This window comes from Eretmochelys imbricata, chromosome 16 (assembly GCF_965152235.1).
Source record: "Eretmochelys imbricata isolate rEreImb1 chromosome 16, rEreImb1.hap1, whole genome shotgun sequence".
NCBI classification, from domain to species: Eukaryota; Metazoa; Chordata; order Testudines; family Cheloniidae; genus Eretmochelys; species Eretmochelys imbricata.
The window spans coordinates 16,762,180-16,787,699 of NC_135587.1; the positions used below are offsets into that span (position 1 = coordinate 16,762,180).

The 25,520-nt window shown below is 50.4% G+C and overlaps 1 protein-coding gene across 1 annotated transcript in view; it reads left to right on the forward strand.

The window, feature by feature from the left end:
• The first annotated feature begins 200 nt into the window (after positions 1 to 200).
• The window catches only part of LAMC3 (laminin subunit gamma 3), a 42,812-nt gene continuing 17,492 nt past the window's right edge, over positions 201 to 25,520 (forward strand). The window contains exons 1-12 of the mRNA XM_077835982.1: positions 201 to 579; positions 10,014 to 10,318; positions 12,135 to 12,265; positions 15,436 to 15,602; positions 16,605 to 16,793; positions 17,634 to 17,751; positions 17,906 to 18,004; positions 18,700 to 18,836; positions 20,627 to 20,743; positions 21,516 to 21,717; positions 22,338 to 22,447; positions 23,417 to 23,635. Of these exons, the coding sequence (XP_077692108.1) occupies positions 201 to 579; positions 10,014 to 10,318; positions 12,135 to 12,265; positions 15,436 to 15,602; positions 16,605 to 16,793; positions 17,634 to 17,751; positions 17,906 to 18,004; positions 18,700 to 18,836; positions 20,627 to 20,743; positions 21,516 to 21,717; positions 22,338 to 22,447; positions 23,417 to 23,635 (2,173 nt within the window). The remainder of the gene's footprint in view (positions 580 to 10,013; positions 10,319 to 12,134; positions 12,266 to 15,435; positions 15,603 to 16,604; positions 16,794 to 17,633; positions 17,752 to 17,905; positions 18,005 to 18,699; positions 18,837 to 20,626; positions 20,744 to 21,515; positions 21,718 to 22,337; positions 22,448 to 23,416; positions 23,636 to 25,520) is intronic.

Genomic DNA, 25,520 nt, shown 5'->3' on the forward strand with positions numbered 1-25,520 from the left:
TTGGGCCAACAGAAGGTGAATACGTTGTCTTGGATTTAAAAATAAGCCTGTTTTTTGGCATTTCCATCAGCATCCACAAGATGGAACCTGGAGCGAGTGGATCCGAGAGCGGGGCTGCTCTGGCAAAAAAGGAGGGACCTGCCAGAGTCTCCAGAGGCTGTGACTGAGAGAAGGAAGCTCAGTGTCCTCTGAGGCTCGCTATGGCACAGGCTCCTTGTCTGTGTGTCCTGGCCTTGCTGTCCCTCGGGCCGTACCCTGCCGCAGGGGGCATGGACTCCTGCTACGACCCGTGGGGGCGGGCACAGCACTGCACGCCCGCCTTCGAAAATGCAGCGTTCGGCAGGGAGGTGTGGGCGACCAACACGTGCGGCTCCCCGCCCGAGGATTACTGCCTCCAGATGGGAGCCCGGGACACCACCAAGCTGTGCCACCGCTGCGACGCGGGAGACCCCTTGCTCCACCACAACCCCACCTACCTGACCGACTTCCACAGCCAGGAGCAGAGCACCTGGTGGCAGAGCCAGTCCATGGCCTTCGGGATACAGCACCCCAACTCTGTCAACATCACCCTGCACCTGGGTAAGCGCGACCGGAACCGTCCTTTCGCAGGGAACCTTCTGCTTTCAAGGGGCCTGGCCCAGAGTGGCAGGGGCTGCTGGAAAGAGAAGACCCTTGAAGTGAAGAGGGAGTTGGCTGGTCTGATCGTCTAGGATTATCCCCCCCCCCCCCCGCCCCGAGAGAGAGCAACATTATACACATGTACAGATGAGATTAAAAATGTGAGCTGGACCTGTGGGAGGAAGGATGGCCCAGTAGTTGGGGCATTAGTCTGAAACTCAGAAGAGCCAGGCTGAGTCCCGCACTCCACCATTCCTTGCGTGACCTGCATCTTGGCAGGGGGTTGGACTAGATGACCCTGATGGTCCCTTCTAACCCTGTGTTTCTATGATTCTATGACTTTGGCCCATGCAATTAGAGGGATGACTGCAGCCCACCTAGGCATTCCCATCCTGGCTTTACACTAGTTAGTGTGGATAAAAGGAGTCGTGAAGATGCCCCCGTAAGGGCCAACCATGCAAGTATGTACCCAGAGTCCCGGTCAGGCTTGTACAGCCTCTGCGCCCTCATCTTCACTGCTATGTTTAGCCATGCATGTATGGCTAAAAAAGCTAGTGCATGTATGCATGTTGCAGTCGCCCCTTGGATTGCAGTGTAGACGTACCCTTAGCCTCTGCATGCCTCAGCTCCCTATCTATACAGTGGGGATAACAGCACTTCCCTGCTTCTCAGGTGCTGTGAGGATAAATGCATTGAAAGCTGTGAGTTTCTCTGGCGCTGCGGTGATGGGAACCAGATAAGAACCTTTCTAGAAATAGCTGGGCCCATAGTGAAGTGGGGCAGGGCACTGGAAAGCGGGGTTTGTTTATGGTGAAGGGGGGACAGACTGCATAGGGCCCTGCCGACTGAATGGGATAATGTGATCCAGAAGGCATGTGAGTCCCAAACTGGCAAAACACCTTTCCCATGCTGCCATTTGCCAGCTGCATTTGTCCAGCCTCAAAACAACTGTGAAAGGATCATAGACTGTATCCTAAGTCTTTGCACTTCTATAGCACTTTCCATCCGTGATTTTATGAAGAGTAATTAGTGGAGCTGCATTCAGCCCCTGTGCCAACCATCAGTATTATGATCTCCAGCTCACAGATGAGGAAACCGAGGCACAGAAAAGTGAAGCAACTTGCCCAAGGCCACACAGTCAATCAGTGGCAGAGCAGAGAGTAGGTCGCAAGAATTTTGGCTCCCAGTCCAATGTGGTAACAACAAACCCCTTTTTTTTCTCTTGGGGAAAAATCATTATTTTCCACAGAGTTATATGTTGAATTAAATGAATTGCACAGGTATGTGAAAACAGATGGGATTCTATATAGCCAATAACACTTGGGTATTCAAAGTAGTCACCAACAGTTGAAGGTGTATGGTAGCTTGTGCTTCCTATTTAAAGCATCCGATGAAGTGAGCTGTAGCTCACGAAAGCTTATGCTCAAATAAATTGGTTAGTCTCTAAGGTGCCACAAGTCCTCCTTTTCTTTTTACGAATACAGACTAACACGGCTGCTACTCTGAAACCTTATTTAAAGCTGTGTATTATGGGCCGGGGTCACCAATGTTCTCCGTCAGTTTTACACTAGTGTGTATCTCCATTGACTTCAATGCAGTTCCAAGGGTGTAAAACTAAACTAACATGGTGGTGAATCAATTCCTATGGGGTAGGTTTTCAACTGGTGTAAAGGAGCATAGCTCTGATTTCAGTGGAGCGACGCCAGTTTCCACCAACTGAAGATCTGGCCCATATATTTCAGATATTCTAAAACTGTCCCACTTTTTCAGCAGTTAAAATGTAAGGGCTTATGCCTTCTATTATAAATAAAACTGAAAAGGCTTCCCTGCTATATAAACTCTCCTGGCAATTAGCCACCTCCGCAAATATTTTCATTCTTTCATATCCTGCCATCCACATTCTGAATACAAGAGATTACAGACAGTCATTGTTGGAGCTAAACAAATAATAAATAGTAATAATAACAGCCAAAAGCTCTCAGAGTATGTGTCTGTTTAGCTTGGGCTACTCTTGGGGGACATGCAATGGTGCATTTCCCAATGGAAGCAGTCGATAGCACCGCTCCTGCAAAGCCATCAGGGTGGAAGGTTCGTGCTGTGGCCACTGATTCCTAAGGGAACAGTGGGGGTAAGGGCGGAGGGAGACAGGAGCAGCTTGTTTCCAAGAGAGGTCACTCCTTTCCCAGCCCCCCGTGAACAGCCAGGCAGACATCTGTTCTGAATCGCCAGAAAGTTAGGACTGGGCTTCCTGTCTGGGATGAAAGGCGACGCTGGAGGAGCCGAGAAGCGCTCATTCCACGTTCCACCTCCATAAAACCCGGTTTTTCCTTTTACAGCTTCATAGATTGTAAGGCCATAAGGGATCACTGTGATAATCTAGTCTGATGTCCTGCGTAAGACAGACCAAAGACTTCTCGGAACTAATTCCTGCTTGAACTAGAGCAAATCTTTTAGAAAAATATCCAAACTTGCTTTGAAAAAATTCCAGTGATGGGAAATCCAGCACAGCCACTGTTAAGTTGTCCCAACGGTTCACTACCCTCACTGTTAAAAACTTTTGCACCTTATTTCCCCTGTGAATGTGCCTTGCTTCAACTTCCAGCCAGTGGATCTTGTGATAGCTTTGTCTGCTAGACTGAAGATCCCTCTGTTATCAAATGTGTCTTCCCCAAGTAGGTATTTAATAGACTGTGATCAAGTCATCCCTGAACCTCTTTGTTAAGCTTAATAGAGTGAACTCCTTGAGTTTTTCAATATAAGGCATGTTTCCCAATCCCTTAATTATTCTTGTGGTTCTTCTCTGACTTCTCTCCAAGTTTTTTTTCCCCAACATCCTTCTTGAACTATCAACAGCAGAACTGGACACAGTAGTCCCACAGTGGTCACACCAGTGCCACACAGAGGTAAAATAACCTCTGTACTCCTACTCGATACTCCCATGATGAAACATCCAAGGATCACATTAGCCCTTTGGCCACAGCATCAAACTGGAAGCACATGTTCAGCTGATTATCCCCTCAAATCCTTTTCAGAATCATTGCATCCCAACATAGAGTTCCCCATCCTGTAAGTATCACCTACATTCTTTGTTCCTAGATATGACTTTACATTTGATCTTATTAATACGCATAATTGCTTGCACCCAGCTTTCCAAGGGATCTGGATTGCTCTGTGTCAGTGTCCAGTCCGCTTCATTATTTACCTCTCCCCCAATCTTTACCTGCCAACTTTATTAGTAATTATTTTATGTTTTCTAGGTAATTGATAAATTACCTTGTTAAATAGCATAGGACCCCACTAGAAACATACCTGATGATTCCCTGTTTACATTTATATTTTGTAACCTATCACTTAGCCAGTTTTGAATCCATTTAATTGTGCCATGTTTTTGTATTGTTTTAGATTCTTAATCAAAATGTTGTGTTGTACCAAGTCAAATGCCTTACAGAAATCTAAGTATATTACATTGCTGTTATTACCTGTATCAACCAAACTTGTAATCTCATCAGAAAAGATGATGAATTAGTTTGAGATCTGTTTTTCCATAAACCCATGGTAATTAGCATTATTTATATTACCCTCCCTTAATTCTTTATTAACTGAGTCCTGTATCATCTGTTTTTTGACTGGCTCATCCTGTTTACCCTTTTAAATATTGACACAACAGCAGCTTTGTGTTAATCCCCTGGAACTTCGCTAGTGTTCCAAGAATTATTGAAAATCAACATTAATGGGCCAGAGTGCTACTCGGCCAGCTCTTTTAAAACTTCTGGATGCAAGTTAACAGGACCTGCTGATTTTAAAAATGTCCTGCTTCAGTAGCTGCTTTATAACACCCTCCTTATAATCTATGAAACATCTCTCTGTGCCTAAGAGGGGGAAGGAGGAGCCAGTTTGACTCTTAAGGGATGGATCCTTGTGTAGCAACTGTTCATGTCATTGAGGACTAATGCGTGGCTTCTCCATCTGAGGGTACAGCTGAGAGTGTAGGTGGATGTGACACTTATATATTACAATAATACTCAGCCCATCTATAGTCCTTTTCATCCAGAGACCTCAAATAGTTTTACTGACTTAAACAATTTAGCCTCCCAGCCCGGTGGATCTTTCTCATTTTACAGATAAGCAAACTGAGGCCCAAAGAGTAAGCAGCAGAGCTGGGAATAGCACCAGGAGTCCTGTTTCCCATTCTCCTCCTCTACCCACCAGATCGTGCAACGTGCAGTGCTCATTTTCTTCCTCTATGCACAGTTTGCTGCTTGTCGGTTCTTTTACTCCTCCCCTCCCCTCCCCTCCGCCCCTGCTGGGCTACTAACGGAAAATCCTTATGTGCCAGAATTTTTGTCGGTGCTAGCCACGTCTGTAGTCAAATGAATTATCCAGATTCTCACGAGAACACAGTTTGGTCCATTAATTTTATCTTAGTGTCTTGGGCCAAGAGCAAACTCCAAAACCTTCTCTGATGTGCAGTCTTTTATTAATCTGATAGCCTGGAGATTGAACCTGGGATCTCCGATTCCCGCTGCTCCCGCCGTCTGCTACTTAGCTGGAATCCAAGCTGATTCTGTGAGGGTCATTCAATGGTTGTTTATTGACACAGTGCAGAGACCAGCTCCCCTCCCAGAGGAAATTGTTTTGCGCATTGACAGCTGTGACCTCCTGCCATTTTGGTAAACGCCCCCAAGGAATTTCCTGTCTGGGAATAAACCCACCCAGGGTGTCTGGAATTCCACCCCAAAGACCTTCAGGAGTCCTACATGAGACCAGGGTGTGAGTCTTTCCCAGGACAGGCAGGACATGGGCATCATCAAGGCAAGCTTCAACAACGCTGCCCGTCCAGTGTGCCTCTGCCAGGATGGATTGATTTAAATCACCAATTTTAATCATGATTTAAACAGCATGGAGTTAACCTTGATTTAAATAATCAATTTTTAATCGTGATTTGCACTTGTACTTAGTTGTTTTTTTTTTCCTAAAGAAGACTTGATTCTCATTGGTTGGTAACCACTGAATCATGTTGATTTGCAACTAAATATAGCTTTAGCCTAAATTTGGTGCTGCTTTTTTTCCTAACCAGGACAATACACTGTATCTATACGTATTTCTTTAAGCAATTATATAGCTTAACATACATGTATTCAGATTTGTAATTTTTACTTTTTTTATTGTTAGAAATGGTGATTGATACATTTCTTATTTACTAGATGGGAATTATTTCTTTTACTCATGATTTGCATCAAGCTGTTTGGAGGGAAAATGAAATTAAATTAATGCACAAAAACATTTAAATTTTTTAAAATTAGTTAAATTAAACCTTAAATGTGCTGGATACACAAGAAAAAAAGTTAATCAAACCATCTTTTGCATTTAAAACTGACTGACTTATTAAACAAAGGAAGTGTTATCTGTAGTTAGTGAATTAAGATGATTCTTTCTGATCACCATGTCCTTCAAGATTTTAGAACTAGTAGATCTCATCCCCTCACACCTCACTTTCATCCATAAATTGGGAGAGGAAAACAATTTTTTCTAATGTTTCAACTCCCACCGGGTTTCTTGACTTTGAATGAATTAGTCATTGAACTGAACAAGTTGAATAAACTGAAATGAAGAATATATTCTCACTGCATCTGCAGAAGAGGCCAATGCTGTCAAAAGCTGGTTTTGTACTTCAAAGAACGGTGGTTCCAGGTGCTGAGCCAGTGACTTCCACCAGCTCAGTGCTTTGACTTTTGCCTAAAACTTTGTCAGCAAACATGTACTGCCTAATATTAATTTCTGAAGTTTAATTTACATTATTTTAATCGATCATAGTAAGTTTACCCCATAACATAGGTTATCATAATTTCAAATTTAAATAGGTTTATTTTTTAAAACAAAACTGTATTTAAATTAACCAAAAAAATCTGATGATTATTATTTTTCATCATCCAATTTTATCCACCGTGGCCTCAATCTGGACCTGGAGGGAACCACTACTTGGGGTGAGAGGTCACCCGCCCCACCCCAGCCAATCCTGAGCCTCTGCAGAGAACACAAGTCAGAGCCAGTTGTCATGGTGGTTTGTGTTCTGCCTCCCTGGGAACTAGACTGAGACCCACCAAGTTAAAGAAGTATGGGCTGGATGAATGCACTATAAGGTGGGTAGAAAGTTGGCTAGATTGTCGGGCTCAACGGGTAGTGATCAGTGGCTCCATGTCTAGTTGGCAGCCGGTGTCAAGTGGAGTGCCCCAGGGGTCGGTCGTGGGGCCGGTTTTGTTCAATATCTTCATAAATGATCTGGAGGATGGTGTGGTTTGCACTCTCAGCAAATTTGCGGATGATACTAAACTGGGAGGAGTGGTAGATACGCTGGAGGGCAGGGATAGGATACAGAGGGACCTAGACAAATTGGAGGATTGGGCCAAAAGAAATCTGATGAGGTTCAATAAGGATAAGTGCAGGGTCCTGCACTTAGGACGGAAGAACCCAATGCACAGCTACAGACTAGGGACCGAATGGCTAGGCAGCAGTTCTGCGGAAAAGGACCTAGGGGTGACAGTGGACGAGAAGCTGGATATGAGTCAGCAGTGTGCCCTTGTTGCCAAGAAGGCCAATGGCATTTTGGGATGTATATGTAGGGGCATTGCCAGCAGATCGAGGGACGTGATCATTCCGCTCTATTCGACATTGGTGAGGCCTCATCTGGAGTACTGTGTCCAGTTTTGGGCCCCACACTACAAGAAGGATGTGGATAAATTGGAGAGAGTCCAGCGAAGGGCAACAAAAATGATTAGGGGTCTGGAACACATGACTTACGAGGAGAGGCTGAGGGAACTGGGATTGTTTAGTCTGCAGAAGAGAAGAATGAGGGCGGATTTGATAGCTGCTTTCAACTACCTGAGAGGTGGTTCCAGAGAGGATGGTTCTAGACTATTCTCAGTGGTAGAAGAGGACAGAACAAGGAGTAATGGTCTCAAGTTGCAGTGGGGGAGGTTTAGGTTGGATATTAGGAAAAACTTTTTCACTAGGAGGGTGGTGAAACACTGGAATGCGTTACCTAGGGAGGTGGTAGAATCTCCTTCCTTAGAAGTTTTTAAGGTCCGGCTTGACAAAGCCCTGGCTGGGATGATTTAATTGGGGATTGGTCCTGCTTTGAGCAGGGGGTTGGACTGGATGGCCTCCTGGGGTCCCTTCCAACCCTGATATTCTATGATTCTATGAAACCAAAGGAACTCTCACAAAAGACATTAGAAATGCATTATTTCTCGCAAGAGCAATGAGTTGGAAGCAGGTCAGTGAGCACAGAACCCAGCTGCAGATAAAGCCTCCACTAGGATCAATTTAGAAAGCTCCCAGAGGGTGGAAGGCAACCAGAGAGGAACAGCAAAGTTGGAAAAGAAAGAGAAGAGAGAGTATGGGTACAACAGCCACGCTGGGCCCGATCCTCAGAGGTGCTCAGCCTCCGCTCCCACTGAACTCAGTGGATATTCAGCACTCAGCGCCTTTCAAGAGTCATCCTGTAAAAGGGGTTGTCTCCAAGGGGGAGCAGTTGCTGTCAACTTCCCCTAACGCTTGCTGCCTTCTTGCAAGGTTATCAGCAAATCTCTCCCGAAGACAGAACTGCAAACAGTAGTCAGGTTTCTGTGATGACAAGAGAGAATCTGGGCACTGCTGATCCATGGCAGATTCTTCCCCCCACAGCCCGGCGGTAGCCTGAGTTATCTCCGCTCCCTGACAGCATTCTTACAAAGTCACAGCCCATAGCCGACATAATTCATATGGGTCCAATTAAAGGCTGGTTTTTCTTAGTCCCCAAATAACTCGTCTAACATTCTGGACTCATTATCTTTTCCAACAAAGCCCAAACCTTGTAGCGGATTGTTTTGTACTATCAATAGTAGTATAATTATGGAAGAACCAGCTCTCGGAGTTGAACCCAGTCCTTTGTCTCTGGCAATTAAGCAGTTTGATATTTGTATTATTTTTTCTCACTAATGTTTTCAATAAGCAATTGTAGTGGTGGATTGACTGCCCTCGGGGACTGGACCCCCTCTGTTTATCCTCACTGCAGCCTCCTCCGCACGCTGCTCTTTCAGCGGGTGGTGTCAACCTTCACTCAAAAGGCCAACAAGGGAGCTGAGTCTCCATGGTCCACCGAGTCCTTCAGCTCCTTTCCTAATGCTGCCCTGAAGGAGGCCAGTTGGTGATGGTGGGCCTGATTCTCCTCTCCCTTACGTTGATTTTACAGCAGTCTAGCTCCATTGGACAAGCTCTTCAGCTGCTGTAAATCAGCATAGCTCTGTTGACTTCACCATCTGAGGAGCTGGCTCATTGACTTCAGTGAAGTTCATTCCTGAGTCTCATGGGTGTGAGTGAGCTCAGAATTGAGCCTTTTTGTGTGTGCGCAGGATACTTGTCTGCTGGAATCTGGCTTGAGACCCAGCAAACCCATTTTGCAGAGATCACCAAGCAGCTATTAGGTGGCAACGACCTCAAGCTAGGCTGGATTTCGGCTGGCACCTGAGAAGCTGAGTGTCTGGTCTGGGTCCCAGCTCTGATCTTTTGACCTGGATGGATTGGCTGCTTTTTAATATCCAGCATCTTCCTTCCCATCATTGGCATGGACCAGCACTGGAAGAGCAGCTGCAAAGCTGTCTTTGGGCTGACGCATCTCTCTGTGTGTCAAGAGAAACAGACAGAGAGAAAATAAACAGGTTGCTTGAAACAGCAAAAGCAGGAGCTATCAGGGACACTGGGCATGCTGGGTCGCTCTGAGCTGGTGTTGTCCAGGGGAATCCAAGGTGCGACTGGCGTCCGTGTGAGCAAGAATTTCCTGCCTGGTGTTGACGTGGGGCATGTCCAGGAGAGGAAACATTTGCTCATCCCTGCCCCATCAATTGGGGACGGACCTGTTCTGATGGCTCATTCCTCTGGGGTAGCATCTCTGTAAAACATTCCCTTTTCTAGCATTTAAAATGTGGGTGTGAATTTTGTGCTGGTAAGAAGAGTGTCAGAATGACAGTCCTGAAGTCCTCTGTGTATTCACAGAACACCTAGAGCACAGGGCTGGGCCTCAGGATTCCTAGGTTTTATCCCCAACCACTTCAGTAATTCCTTTCCCTTGGAAAAATCACTTCATCAGCTCTCTTGAACCTCAGTTTCCCCAGCTGTAACACGGGGACAATGTTACACCTCCTCATTTAGAAGCAGCTGTCACAGGTTCCTCGTGGCACAACATATGGGGTTAGCATGGGCAATAAGTCAGTTACCCCATGGCATGAATGACCTATGTCAGCAGATTTTGACAAGCATTTGTAGCTCCTGAAATTGGTGGTACCCAAAGAGAGATGTACAGACTGTGGATGAGCTCTTGGCACCTAACCACGTTGCCTTCTCTTCTCCTCCTTCTTCAGGGAAGTCCTATGAAATCACCTATGTGCGGCTGAAGTTTCACACAAGCCGGCCAGAGAGCTTTGCTATTTACAAACGCAGCCATGTGGACGGGCCCTGGATCCCGTACCAGTACTACAGCGCCTCCTGTGGGAAGACCTACAGGAAGCAAGAGCGGCAGTACCTGCGGCCTGGTGAGGATGAGCAAGTGGCCTTCTGCACTGAGGAGTTCAGCGACATCTCCCCGCTGAGTGGAGGGAATGTGGCCTTCTCCACCCTGGAGGGCCGGCCCAGCGCCTACAGCTTTGACAAGAGCCATGTGCTACAGGTACTGGGCTCAGGGTTGGAGGCGGCCATGTGTGTCCAGCAGACCAGGTGGCTCAGGGGAGCTGGCATTGGGAACCGTGTTTGGAGATCTGCGATATTGTTAGTGCTCAGGTACCATGGGGGTGGGCACATTAGAAAGATCTGTTCAGATAAAGTGAGACTCCATTCTGCTCCGATGTGAGTGTATGTGTGTGTGAATGTACAGATGTGCAATATGTTTCTGAGCTGGATTTATAGGGGTCTGATGGACCGTGTTCAGCTGGCCCAAACTCTGATCCACCAAGCCCTTGGTGAATAACCTCCAGCACCCTAGTAGAATGGATCGTGCTAGGCTGGCCTTAATCCAGTTCTTCCAGACTCTCGCTGGCTAACCCCATTCCCAACACCATTGGGAGGTCTGCACTGGAACTGGAAGGTGTAATTTCCAGCGCGAGTAGGCATACCCGCTCTAGCTATGCCTGACCTAGTGTACTAAAAATAGCAGCACGGCTGCAGTGGATGAGCGGCAGGATGGGCCAACTGCCCTGAGTACGATGCTGTCCGAGAGCCTAGGCACATACTCCAATGGCTAGCCCTTCAGTCGCCATGGCTACACTTCTGTTTTTAGTGCACTAGCTCAGCCAGAGCTAGAGTGGGTATGTCTAGTCGACTGGAAATTACCAATTCCAATGTAGACATATCCTGGGACTCAGAACATTTAGTCTTCGTTCAACTTCATAGTCTAAGGTTCTCCCTCATTTTGCTACCAATATTGGGAACTAGGGTTGTGTTCAGGTACCAGGCCTAAGGTTGGACCACACTGTGCTCTCAAAGGGACTTGAAGGTGGTGGAAAGTACATATTCAGGGGGCTTAGTGGAGAGGATACATCCTATACACTAGCAGCAGAACGTCCCCTTCAGCTCCCGTCAGTTCTTCCATAGAATGGTAACGTTCCAGTCTCTGGCTTTATATCATCTGACTTTGTGGCAGCTCCTTCAGTGAATCTCCTCCTGACCGGAACCCTCGGAGAGAGGACTTTCACAAATGTCAGATCTTCCGCTCCAGCTCTGTGCAGAGAACGGAGGTCTCTGATGAAGGGGTGGGGATGGGGGAGAAGTAGAGAAGCAAAAAAGTTCTCTCTTCAGAGTGACCCCGCTGGTGCCTGCTGCCTGCGTGCCCTGAGAAGACACAGAGCAATGTCCTTATCATACTCATTCTCCCAGAAGCAAGGAGGAAAGTTGTTTTCCGTAAATCACTCAAAAGCTAGCCATTACCAGCTGTGACCCAAAATGGACCTGGACCAAAATCCCAGGTCCAAACACACTTGCATTTTGAAGACTTTGGATCCTAAATTTTATCTCATCCATCCATCATTCATTAGGTCACCTATCACTGTGGGATCTGAGCATCTTCCATCTCAATGGGTCCAATCAAGCCCAGACCCAAACTTCCCAAAACATTGGCTATTTTGAAACTGGGATCCAGTCAGGTCTTGGGGCCCCTCTCTGCTGCCAGCCAAATGGGGAGAACGTTTCAGGGCCTCCCTCGGCATGGGAGGACATGGTGCAGATGGAGAGAAGACAAGTTCATGCCACACCTGGACTGCACGATTTCTGGCATGTGCATGTGCGTGTCTAAGCAGCATGAGGGTTCGATGAATTAAGGAGAGGACGTAGTGCTATACACATGGTGGTTCCTCAAGGTGGTGTGGTGGTTCTGTTGCCTCCTCTGCTCCCTCTTGTAAAGGGGCTGCTGACCCTCCCCCGCACCCCCCCCCAGGGTGATGTGTTTGCTTGGGCCACTCACCAGCTGCTCTCTTGTGGCCTGAACTCCTCAGGAGTGGGTGACCGGCACTGACCTGCTCATCTCCTTGAACCGGCTCAACACATTCGGGGACGACATCTTCAAGGATCCCAAGGTGCTGCAGTCCTACTATTACGCCATCTCCGACTTCTCGGTTGGCGGCAGGTAAGGCGTGGGTGGGGCATGGGGAGAAGAAGTGGAAGGAAGGATGTTCTTGTGGTAAAGGGATAGGACGGGGAGTCAGGACCCCTGGGTTCTGCCCCCAGCTCTGAGACTGTGTGATTGGGACAAGCCATTTAATCTCCTTGTTCCTCAGTTTTCCCATTTGTAAAATGGAGATGATGGTACAAAGGGAGGATGTGAGGCTTAAAGCCTTTTGAGAGCCACAGATGAGAGGCACTTACACTCCAGTTCCCCCCTGTTTAAGCAGCGCAGTCCCTATTTTGCACATGGGGGTTATAGTGGCTCACAATCTAAAAAGGAGACAACAGTGTAATACTGTTTCAAAAAAAGCGAACATCGTTCTGGGCTGAATTAGCAGGAATGTAGCAAGCATGATGCAAGAAGTCATTTTTCTGCTCTACTCTGCCCTGATAAGGCCTCAGATGGAGTTCTGTGTCCAGTTCTGGGCAAGGCGCCTCAGGAAAGATGTGGACAAATTGGAGACAGTCCAGAGGAGAGCAACAAAAATGATTAAAAGGTCTACAAAACCTGACCTATGAGGAAAGATTGGGGAAAAAAAATTAGGTTTGTTTAGTTTGGAGAAGAGAAGACTGAGGGGACACAAGTCTTCAAGTACATAAAGGGGATAATAAATTGTTCTTCTTATCTGCAGAGGACTGGACAAGAAGAAATGGGCTTAAATTGCAGCAAGGGAGATTTAGGTTAGAAACAGGAAAAACTTCCTAACTGTCAGGGTAATTAAGCACTGGAACAAATTGCCTCAGAAGGTTGTGAAATCTCCACCGCTGGAGGCTTTTAAGAACAAGTTAGACAAACGCCTGTCAGGGATGGTCTAAATAATACTTAATCCTGCCTCTGCAAGGGACTGAACTAGATGACCTATCGAGGTCCTTTCCAGGCATATGTTTCTAGGATTATACTTGCCATCTTCCCTCTCAGTCCCTCCAGAAAGCTCTCCCAGGCCCATGCATCTCAATGGATTTAGAAAGTGTGTCACTCTTTCTCTGCCCAAAGTTCCCAGCTTCAGCTCCCAGGTGCTGGGGCTTTATGGATGTTCTCGTTATCAGATGGAAAAGGAACCTTCAGGAGGCAGCAGGCAGGGAGTCAAGGGAGATGGATCTCCAGCAAACAGGACCTGGCAGGGGAACAGGCTGTGGAAACCTGCTCATGTGTGGAACAGGCTTTGTCCTGTTTGCATATGGTGCACAGTTTGTATTCAATACATAGAGCATTTACACAGCCCAAGCAGTCGGACATAGAGCTGCGGTGCGGGCTGCCGGTCAAAACTATTGTGGGAGAAATGAACCCTCGGCTCCCATGCTACGCCTTCGCAGAGGGAGCGCCAAACAAAGCCCTGTTCGGGGATTAGCAAACCAGCCATAACACACAACTCACCCAAACACAACAGCAGCGCTAGCAGAGCCTTCCGGCTCCCGCCTGCCCTGGAGCAGGGCCAGCTTTCTTCCTGCCGACGCACAGGGCTTGTGATTGTGGGAGACTGCCCTTTCGGTGCGCAGTGCCCTCGGCTCCTGGGGTCCAGACTGTCTGTGAGCTTTGGGGCATGGGTGAGGCTTAGCAGGCTGGAGCCAGGGAGGGAGGCTGGTCTGTGAGAGGAGGGGTCTCCAGCTGTTAGCAGGCAGGATGCTCGGGAGAACCCCCTCTTTTTTCTCCTTTTCCTTCAGTTGCCCCCTGCTGGTTCCCAGTTGCTCCCTCAGACCAGCCGAGACAGGTCTCCCTAGTGGGTCAGGCCATGGGTGGGGAGGAACTGGTGCAGGGAAGAGCAGCCAGTGGTCAAGATCAGATGGGTGGGGTGCAAAGGCCTGTGGGTGACAGCAGAGTGTGGAGGCTGAGCTCCTGTGGGACTGAGGGAGAAGGCCCAGGACACCAATATCCTCCTCTTCAGTGTCCAAAGGGTTAAACCCTGGCCTGTTCAACCCAGTGCACTCTAAGCAGGGTGGGCCGTATGGCAAGGGGCCGCTTGCTTGGCTTGTATGACAGCTGGCCCTGGGCGCTCAGGCCTGGAGTCGCTGGGCTTGACAGGAAGGAGAGGACAAAGTTGGAACTGCTGCAGGGTTTAGCTGAGTCCTTCCTCTTTTTTGATCCGCCATTGCCGGCCCAGGTTTCTCCTGCTAAAGCCTGGTGGAGTTCTCTGCTTCTGGAGGACAAACTGGGCCAGGCCTGCAGTACCTGCGAGTGAGCGTACTGCAGATGAGCACTCCCATGGAGAAGGGCACCTCCCGCCCTCCATGCTCTTCCCCCTCAGGTGCCCGGAACGAGGCTGTACTGTCAGTATCTCCCTGCTCCCATCGGATCCCGAGGGTCAACATCTCAATGGCCAAGTGAGAGCTGCTCCCCACGCTCCAGAGTAGAGACGCTGGGAGAGGAGCACACAGCAACTTCATCTGACACTCCAGTCCCAAACAGCTGGAACTCATTAGCGTCTGATCAGGCCACCCTCAGTCTCAATGACCCCGCAGCTGGTGCTGCTGGGGAGCGCCTGTGGGAGAGGGATGGGTGGCCTTGAAATGGGCCCAGCCTGTGCTGCTTTCCCTCCTCCTCCTGTTTGAGTGACGTCTGTTCTGTCCATACCCCGATGCTCTCCTGGGGGCCCTGAAACCAGCCCAGCAGCCCACCCCCTCAGGCACATCCCTGTGCACTCACCAGCTGCTGGCTAGACACTACAGTGCACTTGACCTGCCAGCTCAGCCTGTCTTCTGCTAGCTGGGCTAGAACCAGTGCCCTTGTGTGCTGTAGGCAGCTGCCCCGGCTGAGCCATGGGGGGCTGAGCTAAGCTTGGTTCAGCTGGATGTCCTTATGTGGCACCTAACCCAGTCCACTTACCATGGTCCAAGTTTTTAAGTGAGGTGAAACTTGGGGTATGCAAGACCATCAGACTCCTGAAAGGGGTACAGCAGTCTGGAACCGCTGCTCTAGAGTAGCTTCACCTCCTTGAAATAACACCCTGGCGCCACCACAAACTGGACCAAATCCAGGGGTGAGCCCGTCATTGGAGTCAGTGGATTCCCTGCAGTCCATGGAAGCTGGGCATGCCTACGGAGGGAATGGCTCTGCTGAGCACAATGTTCATTCTAATTAACGCTCCCAAGGCTCAGCCCAACCCTGACAGTGACAGCCCCTTGGCTCCCTTGCAGGTGTAAGTGCAACGGCCATGCCAGCGAGTGTGCCCCCAATGAAATGGGCCAGCTGGTTTGCCTCTGCCAGCACAACACCACCGGGGTGGACTGCGAGCAATGCCAGGCTTTCTACCAGGACCGGCCATGGGCGCGAGGAACTGCTCAGTCCGCCAACGAGTGTGTCCGTGAGTACCAGGTCTTAGGGCCCTGCAGGCGCTCTCAGGAAGCTGACTGGCCCCACTCCTCACTCAGCAGGCTGACTCTGCCATTCAGAAAATCATTTTTTCTCGGGGTCCCGGGAGCCTTGTTCCTGTAGGTTGCCAGTTCGAATCCAGCCCTGGTGGGCAGTGGCCAAAAGCTGCTAACGTCAGATGCTGGGGGAAGTCAGCTTAGGGTCCTGGTTCTGACCCAGGGCAGTGCCCTCTCCTGCACCCTGGCACAGCAAGAGAACAGCTCCTTCCTCTTGCAGGACAGCTCCAGCCACTGTGGAAAGAGATGCCCATGCTGCACCCAGGGGGTCACCCATCTGTTACATCAGCCCTTCTCTGAGGGCAGGCATATATTTTGGGTTTTCCATCCAATTAAGACTATAAGCGTCATGGGGCATGGGTTTGATCTCCTGTATGTAGCAGTGCTCTTAGCCCCCGGGGGTGCTCAGCAAATAACAAGGTCGACTCAGAGGCAAGAGCGCTACCTACAGTCAGAGACAGACACACGGACGATTGTCAGTGCATTTAGCATCTGGACGCTGACGGAGAAACTGTGGGAACTCTGAGGACTAGCACAGATGCGCGTGGCCTTGCACGGGGAATTCCCTGACTGCACCCCAGAAGCAGGAAAGGGGGCTGCATTTCCATTATAGGCTCTTGGCACAGGGCTTACCTTTGTGCTGTGCTTAACCCCTAGCACAAAGGGGTCCTGACCCATGACGGGGGCTCCTGGTTCTCCCAGATTACAAACAATACAGAATAATAATAATAGCCGTCCAGTGAGGTAACACATCATCCGTTCACTCCAGGGGACCTGGGCTGGAACCCAGCGGAGGTCCCAAGTGCCATGGGTTTGTCTCAGCTCAGTCCCTCCCCACCCCCCAGTGGCAAGTCAGACCCAAGCCCCTCCATCTCCATGTCTGTTTTGGCCCCTGTGACGTTCTCGCTCTTACCTGCCCCCCACTCCCTCCGGCACAGCGTGCAACTGCAGCGGCCGATCGGTGGAGTGCTTCTACGACCGGGAGCTGTACCGGAGCACGGGACATGGTGGCCATTGCCTGAACTGCCAGGATAACACCGACGGGCCGCACTGCGAGCGCTGCCGGCAGAACTACTACCGGTGGGGTGGGCAGACGGCCTGCCAGCCATGCAACTGCAACACGGCGGGTATGTGGTGCACGGCAACACCGCTGGGGGGAGGAAACGGGGCGGCCCTGGCGCAGGTGATGCCATGTCCCGCCAGCTTGTCCAGCCTCCACCTGGCAAAGCCGTGACCCCGGCGCTGCACTTGGCCTGTGTCTCACGGCAGGGCTAGACTAGATAGTTACAGCAATGTTGGTGAGGGCTGTGACTTTTTTTTTTTTTCCCACCGACACAGTTATGCTGGCGAAAGCCCTAGTGTAGATACAACAGACCTCATTTCACTCCGGGAACCGGTATAAGCTGCACCTACAAAAGCCTTTTTTGGCCATATAAGTGCGTCTGCACTGGGAAGCTATGCTGGTATACCTATCCCAGCCAAACTTTTCGAGTGTAGACTAGGCCCCTCACCCGCTCCAGGGAGCGAGAGGCCTAAATCCTCTTAACTGTGGCAGAAATGTGGGCCCAGTTAACTGCGGGGAAGGGACAAAGGTGCATCCTCAGTGATTGGTTCGAGACCTCTTAAAAAAACCATAAACCTTAAATGTTCAACCATGTCCCATCCCGGGGAGCGTCTCTTCCACCCTGCCCCACGCCACGCCCTGCTCTCTCCGTCAGGTCCCACACGCACTCTACTTTTCTGTGACTTGTCCTCTTTGCCACCTATTGCAGCATGCTCTTCCCTCAGCCCATGACTCCTGGAGGCACCTCCCTTCCCGATCCGCCTCCCGCAGGTTCCATAGCGCTGTGCTCGAGGCAGAGTCCTTGCTCCCCTTTGTGGCGGGGGCCAGGGGGGGGGAGAGAGAGCAGTCTCCCTCTCTTGCCAGCCCCTCTCTCACGGCTTCCTCTTGGTTTGGTTCCTCGCAGGCTCCCTGCGGCTCCAGTGTGACAGCTCGGGGGCCTGCGACTGCAAGGCCAGCGTGACTGGCTGGAAGTGCGAGCGCTGCCGGGCTGGGTTCCACTCCCTGAGCGAAGGGGGCTGCAGGTGAGAGAACTGGCTCCCCTGCACTTCAGGGGAGCTTGGCCCCTCTCCGCTTCCCACCCCTGAGCGCAGCCTTGGCCCTGACCTGATAGGGCCAAGGGCTGACAGGCGGGTGAGTGGGGAGTTGGTCTCACGCTGTTGGCTTTTGCCTCTGCAGACCCTGTGCCTGCAACCCTGCCGGCAGCGTGGGGACCTGCGACCCCAACTCGGGGCGCTGCTCCTGCAAGGAGAAGGTGGAAGGCTACCTGTGCAACAGGTGAGCGAAGCACCATCTCGGGCCGTGCTGGGGACTGGAAAAAGGCTGGGGGCTGGAAAAAGCCTCCCCTCCCCGCTTTCAGGTGTCAGGGCGCCCAGTGTGAGCTCAGCCACTGCCGGGTCAGTCTCTCCCTCCAGGGTGGGCATGAGCGAGGCAGCACCCCCTCCGTCCCCACGGGAGCAATGAGATTGGGGGTGGAGACCAGAGGAACGGCCAGCTCGCTGCTCCCTACTGTGCCACCTGCTGGGAGAAGATAGGACTGCAGCAGCCCCTGGTTCCCCACAGCCAGCTCTCTGCCCCCACTCCCTGTGGTGCCTCCTGCTGGGAGGAGCTGGGAGTGCAGTGGTTCATTCCCCAGAGCCCGCACTCCTTTCCCATTCTTGGCAATCCTCCTGCCTCTGCTCTGCTCGCGCCGGGGGCCCACGCTGGCTGAGAGAGGCTGGGAATGCAGTATTTGAGGTATCCCCCGCAGCATTTTCTCTCCAGCGACTCCTGCTGGGAGAGGTTGGGATTTGAAGTCCCTTTCTTCGGCCTCCTTTCCTCCCTACTGCCTATGCACACACCCGTTGCTCCTCAACTGCATGCTTTGGGGAGCAGACAGGAGGGGAGTAGCTATAGTTCCCCCACTGCAAGCGTGCATGCCTGCCGCATCCCCGGTTCAGCACCACTGCTGTGTTTTGTCACCCTGCATCCAGATGCCAACCTGGCTCATTCAATCTGCAGCCCCACAACCCCGCAGGCTGCACCAGCTGCTTCTGCTATGGCCACTCGACTGTGTGCACTGCAGCCGCCCAGTATGAGGTGCACCACGTCCGCTCTGACTTCAGCCAAGGTACCAGACCCAACACCAGTGCCTGCTCATTGGGAAAGGGGAGGCAGGGCTGGAGGAGGGAGACCCTGGGATGGAGGCTAAGCTTTGCACTGAGGTTTATTAAAAGTTTGGGTCTGGCTTAGATTGGGGGAGGGGGCGGTCCTCTGGCCTCCCCTCACTCTGCAAATAAATCACTGATACCAGCCGAGTTTAAATTTGCCACCATAAACTCCCCCTGCAATTTCAGCTGGACCCAGTATTCCCCTTCACTTCCTGCCCAGAACTGCTGCGTGGCATTATGGGAGGCCATTACATAACTACCACCTTCCTCCCCAGAGTAGCTCATGGAAGTGGTGGATGCCGTGGCCCCTAGATACTGGTATATGGGCTGTAAAGTACCGGTTAAATGGCAGATGTTGCTACTGAAAGCTGTGACCATCCTGCAGTGGCCAGGGGCTGGGGTAGCTTTGAAAGGTTTGAATGGCCTTTCCCCGCAAAAACCGTGGAGCAGAGTCTGGTGAAAAAGCTCTGTTGGCTTGGGGAGGGGATAGATGAACATGTGGGAGGAGGTTTCCCCTGGCTCCCTCTGGATTCTCTCTGCCTCTCAAATGTGGCTCCTAGTAAGGGGTGAACAGCTGGTGCAAGGGTTCTGCTCACACTTTGGAACCTCTTTGTCGTCTTCCTCCTCCTAGGGTGACAAGAAGTCCCAATTTTATAGGGACAGTCCTGATATTTGCGGCTGTTTCTTATATAGGCACCTATTGCTCCCCCCCCCATCCCGATTTTTCAAACTTGCTATCTGGCCACCCTACCTCCTCCTCCCAACCTTGGCCTAACATTGTGCATAGCGTGGGTTATTCCCACCGGGGAAAGGCCCCTGCATGACCCTAGCTTTGATGGAGGGAAGGTACTGCTCAGGCCATGAAAACAGGACTTCATCTCCACTGGGCCTGCAGCCAGGATATGTCTCATAAGGCTTCAGAGTAGTAGCCTTGTTAGTCTGTATTTGCAAAAAGAACAGGAGTACTAGAAACTAACAAATCCCATCTCTGTGCTGCATATGTGAGGACATTCTGCCCTCTGCTGAGCATCACAAGAAACATACATAATACAACCACTGAGCATCACCCTGGGGGTGGGCTTCCTGCCCCAGTGGAGGAAAAATTCCCATGTATTCCCCATGTGGGTAGCTCAGCTATCGTGCCCATGAATGTAACCTGACCTGTGCACGGCTGCCATAAAGCTGGTGGTGTGGAACGACATCCGATGAAAGCTTATCCTGATGGTATTAAAAATATGTTACCAATTGCCACATCCCTGTCATGTGTTCCATAAATTTGAAATAGAGCCAGGCTTTAGACCATGTGTTTTTCTGTGGTAGGAAATCGAGCCACATTTGGGTTGCTCGTTTCAGGACAGATTTTCAAGGGCTCAGCTCCCAGTTAGCTAGTCATGCGCCAGCTCTTTTATAGTTCACGTTGAGCAGAGCTTTTCTGTTCAGAAGTGGATGATTCTTTTAGTGCTCTAAAATCGGTGTGCTGTCTCAGATTGTCTTGAAACTTGCTGTGCCTCCTGGGGCTGTTGGCTTGTATTAATGGGCCAGTTTGGGGGTCATTTGGGCAAGACATTCCTGAGATGCAGCCCCCCTAAAAATCTAAATAAGGACTAGATTTCCAAATGTGTTCTTGTTGTGACGCGTCTGCCCAGATCAAATAGATGACTATTCTGCAGGAGGTACCGACTGCATGCTCCATGTTATATTTCCCATCATGCCCCACTGCATGCTCTGATTTTGTGCATTTGTTGCCAAGGGCCTGAGGGCTGGAAAGCTGAAGCTCCAGGTGTCAAGGAAGTACGGCTGCATTGGGCCAATGGGGACATCTACCTAGAGCAGGACGGAGAGGAACCAGCCGAGTTCATAGCACCAGGTACTCTATGTGGGAATGCCCAGCTGAACTGCTACATTGTAACTGTGGTTACTGTGTGGCTGCAATAAAACCTGCACTGTGTGTTTAAGAATCCACAGTTAAAACAACGTACCAGCTGCCGTGTTCCACCCCAGAGGTGGCTGTATTTCAGTGGTAGATGAAGTCATTCCTTTGTATGTAAGGGAGGCAGTGGGTGCTAGTGGATAGGATGCTGGACTCAGAAGACATTAGTTCAGTTCCCAGCCCTGTCACTGGTTTGCTGGGTGACCTTGGGCAACTCAAGTCCCCTGCTCTGTGCCTCAGTTTCCCCATCTGTAACATGGGGATAATGATATGGGCCTCCATTATAAAGGACATTGATATCTACTGAGGAAAGATGCTACCTAAGAGCTAGGCATTAATATCACTGTTATTTGTGAAGAGCTTTGGGTCCCCTTGCCATGACAGGTGCTATATAAATACATGATGCCATTAGTATTGTTACAAGGCTAAGAGGGAATTGAACCCTTAGCGTCCAAGCCATTAAAGCCATTCTCACACTCCCATTCCCCCTTGTTAGGAAGCATGTTGACGTTGACCGAGTGCTAATCTCAGTGCAGATTAGAACAGCAGTGGAAACCCAGAACTATGTGTGAAATGAGCCAAGATCCATTGTACGCGCCAGGCCTGTGTCTGGGCCAGTTGGTTCTGCCATTGAAATCCATGGGAGCAGGATTGGGCCCAGAGGCTGGGAGTGTCTCATGGACTCTCCTCTCTTCCTTTCACCTCCCAGAGAAGTTCCTGGGTGACCAGCGCCTCAGCTACGGGCAGCTCCTCTCCCTGCTCCTCCGAGCGGAGGGGAACGGGAGCCGATCCTCTCCATTTCCCGTCCGGCTGGTCTTAGAGGGAGATGGCATTGTGGTGTCTGTGAGCTATGCTGCCCCAGCAGGCCGTGGAAGCCAGCCCCACCATGGAGAGCACAACGTCACCTTCAGGTACAGGCTGGCTGACCTCACTTCCCGGCAGACAGGCTTCTCCCTCACTAAAATCACCACCTCAGCTGGCCCCTCTGTTGGCTGAATCCAGCAGGGAGGCCAACAATTGAGTGGGCCATGGAGACTGAATTCCCCTCTCATCTTCGTGGCCTCTCTGGGCAGGTTTGAGACCCACCGGCAGGGACCGTGGGGAGAGTTTGTACCAATGCTCCGTGTGCTGGACCTGTTCTGTCAGGCCAGCACCTTTCAGCCGTGCTACTTCCCATGGCCTGGTTCTGGTCTCAGTGCAAATCAGGACTGATTCTGCTGCAGTCGGTGTGCACTTACCCTGTGTTAAACCAGCGTAAGCCATAACAGAATCAGGCCCACTAAGTCACCCAGAGTACCTTGCTCCATGGCCTGGGAATGCACAAACAGAGCAGGGTTTCCTCCTGCAAACTTGCCAGGCCCCTTTGTCTGTGCCCCCTCTAGTGACTTCCCAACATTCACCTGCCTCGTTGCTGCCCTTCCCGTGCCTGCTGCCCCCTCCCTCAGGTCAAGATGGCACCCATTGTCTTTGTGTGGGCAGCTCTCGTAAGGAGCAAGGCCGCACCCTTCCCTTCTGGGCTGGTTTCCCACAGGCTCCACGAGGCGGAGGAGATGCAGCCCTCGCTGTCGTCCTTCAACTTCCAGCGTCTGCTCTCCAATCTGACTGCCCTCAGGATCAAGGCTGGCAGCAGTGACACACCTTGTAAGTGATCCCCTGATGGCACCACAGGCTGGGGGCTTCCTCCTGCGAAGAACACAGGAGAGCTCTGGGGCTGGGCACTGCACTGGGTAGCGTGGGCTCTGATCTGACACTAAGCAGGGTTGGGTTGGGGGTTACTCGGATGGGAGACCTTCCCGAGACACCTCGTGGTCTCAGGGATTCAGTAAGCAGCGTCCCTCTCTCTGAATTGGGGTGGTCTGATGCTAGGGGCATTGTGTGGCTGGAGTTACTGTTTCTGTGTATGAGACATAAAGCAGAGTACTGCGGCTTATAGTTCCCACAGCTCGTGGTCAGTCTGGATGATCGAATGGGCCCTTCTGACCATCCCATGGCACTCTTTGTAGCAGTTAGCATCATGGCCGCATTCAAACTGTAATAGTTACATTCTGCCTCCCAAAATTCCCTCTGCAGGTTCAGACTCAACATGGCATTTTCACTTCCCATCCTAAACTCTTGGGCAAGATTGCCCGAGCTGTTAAGCGACAGCTGTGCTCCACCTCTCAGGTGGCTGCATTTCAGTGGTGGGCGACATGATCTCTCTCAATTTTACATACTGTGGGGGTGTTAGAAGGCTTAGTTAGTAAGGGCAAGATTTTCCAAATTGCCTTGTGATTTGCAATCCCTCACTTGTTTGGCTGCCACGCTTAAGATGTCTTAAAGAGACTTGGTTTTCAGAGGAGAGGTGCTCAGCACTTTCTGAAACACATCTTGCCTAAGATGTCTCAAATCAGGCACCCAGAATCACTAGTCATGTGTGAAAATCATGCCCTGAGAGTATTTTGTAAAATGCTTTGAGATCCTTACATGGAAGGCGCTGGAGTTGGGCACAGTGCTCTGATCCCTTTTGACGGCCCATCCTGGAAGGGATGCTAGAGAGACTGGATTGATGGGTCCATTGTCTCTGCGCGGGTTATATTCGCCCATCGTAACTTCTGGTTTTCCCTTCCACAGGTAGAGTCTCCCTGAGTGAGGTCCAGCTCACCTCTGCTCGCCCAGGTCATTCCCTGCCTGCTCAGTGGGTGGAGGAGTGCATCTGCCCACAGGGGTACACCGGGCAGTTCTGCGAATCTTGCACTCCAGGCTACAAGAGAGAGATTCCATTGAGCGGGCCCTTCACCAGCTGCATCCCCTGTACTTGTAACCAGCACGGCAGCTGTGACCCTGACACAGGTTTGGATGCCCTGCTTTCTGTTAGTGATTTGCTTTTACCATCACACGATCTCTCTCCTTCCTCTTCTAGAGACCTTCATGGCATCAGTTCATTTCACAGCCTCCATTTATCCATATAATTACTGTGCAGTTAGGCTGTAAATAGATAATAAATCTGCATCCTTCCCAAAGAAGGTTGGGAATTACACTTGAAGTTACAGTACCCAGCATCTCAGGTTATTGCCATGTAAATTTCAGGGGGGTGGTTTCATAATACAGTCATTTCAGAGACAAAAATAACTGCCTCACGGTAATAATAATCATGCATGCATCTACCACCACAGATGTGCATGGCATTTTATGAATGTAAGTAGGAAGGAAAAGCAGAGGTGTCGGTGGAAACGTTACAGGGGCCTGGATGGGGAGTTTGAATGTAATGCATGAAGAGGCAGGAGGCCAATGGAATGATTGAAGGAGGAAGAGTGAGGTGGGCAGATCTTGAGGAGATGAAGATGACCTTGGCAGGGTGTTGGGGGCAGACTGGAGTGGCAGAAGTAAGAGGTAAGGAAGCCAGGCAGGAGAAGGCTACCCCACTTGCGTTGCAAGTGGATGAGCACATGGACAAAGGATTTATAAGTGAGCATAAGATGGATATGAAGGGGAAGAAGCAACAGGCTTTAGTGAAGGAGGCAGGGTAAGTGAAGGGAAGAAGCTATCTGGAGGTGGAACATAGACTGCATGTACCATGATCAGCAGTTGCAATGTAACTACACTATTACAGGGTTTTATACACAAAATGCTCTACCAGTAACCAGTGAAATTTTCACACCCATTGTTAGGTCCAGTGTTCCCTCTAATTTTTTCCATCCATGTGCAGAATGAATTTTGTTATGTGCACCATTTCGAGGTAATGTGTGGATGTGCACCACCAGTAGAAACCAAAAACCTAGATATAATCTATATTTTTAAAAAGTTACTATAGGGATAATTACTCCAGCCAGGACAGGTTAGGCATTTTAGAACTCACTATTCAAAGAATTCAATTTAAGCGTAAGAGAGAAATAAAAATTATGAAATGCATAGACCCGTCAAAAAACTAAAATAACACACTTTGAAAGAAGTATCCAAAAGTAACAACAACCACCATACAAATATGTGTTGGGAAGTGAGTGTGAAGGACAGAGTGTGCGTGTGACAGAGACAGAAACGCACATTGCCCCTTTACGTAAGTTGACCACCACTTTAAGTATGCTGCCCTTTTAAGTAGATCAGCAAGTTCAGACACAGCAGGAGTTGCCAGCAAGCTCCCTCCCTCCTGAGCCCTGTCGTGTGCCCCCTGTCGTGCGCTCTGTGGAGATGGAGTACAGGGCCGGGGTGAGGGGGACACCCTGACATCAGCACCCTTTTCCCCTCTCCTTGCTTTGCACAGCAAGCAGGAGGCTTCCGGGAGCAGCTCCAAGGCAGAGGGCAGGAGCAGCACGCGGCACTGGGCGGAGGGACACCTGAACTGTGCGGCACTTGATAGCCCGCTGGGCAGTTGCCCACCCACGCAGCTTACAGGGAGCTTAGGTTAGGTCTTGTAGTCTCTGCAGGCTACGGCTACTAGAGGGAGACATGTTCGTATGTAACCCACATTAGGAGAGTGTGTGGGGATGGGGTTGTCTCCCTCCAGTGGCTGGTCTATATAAAAGATTGCTGTAGCAGCACAGGAGGAGACCTAGTCCTTTAGCTCAAGTGGGAGAGACTCTTACCTTCAGCTCTGTGGGTCCAAGGGTTCAAATCCCACTGTCCACCCAAGTAGGGTGGGTTATGTGTGGTCTGTCCTAGGCAGCCATGTTTCCTCACTAGAGGAGCATGAGATCACAGGTCTGATACTACATCTCCCGAGGTTCTGGGCTAGGGGGGA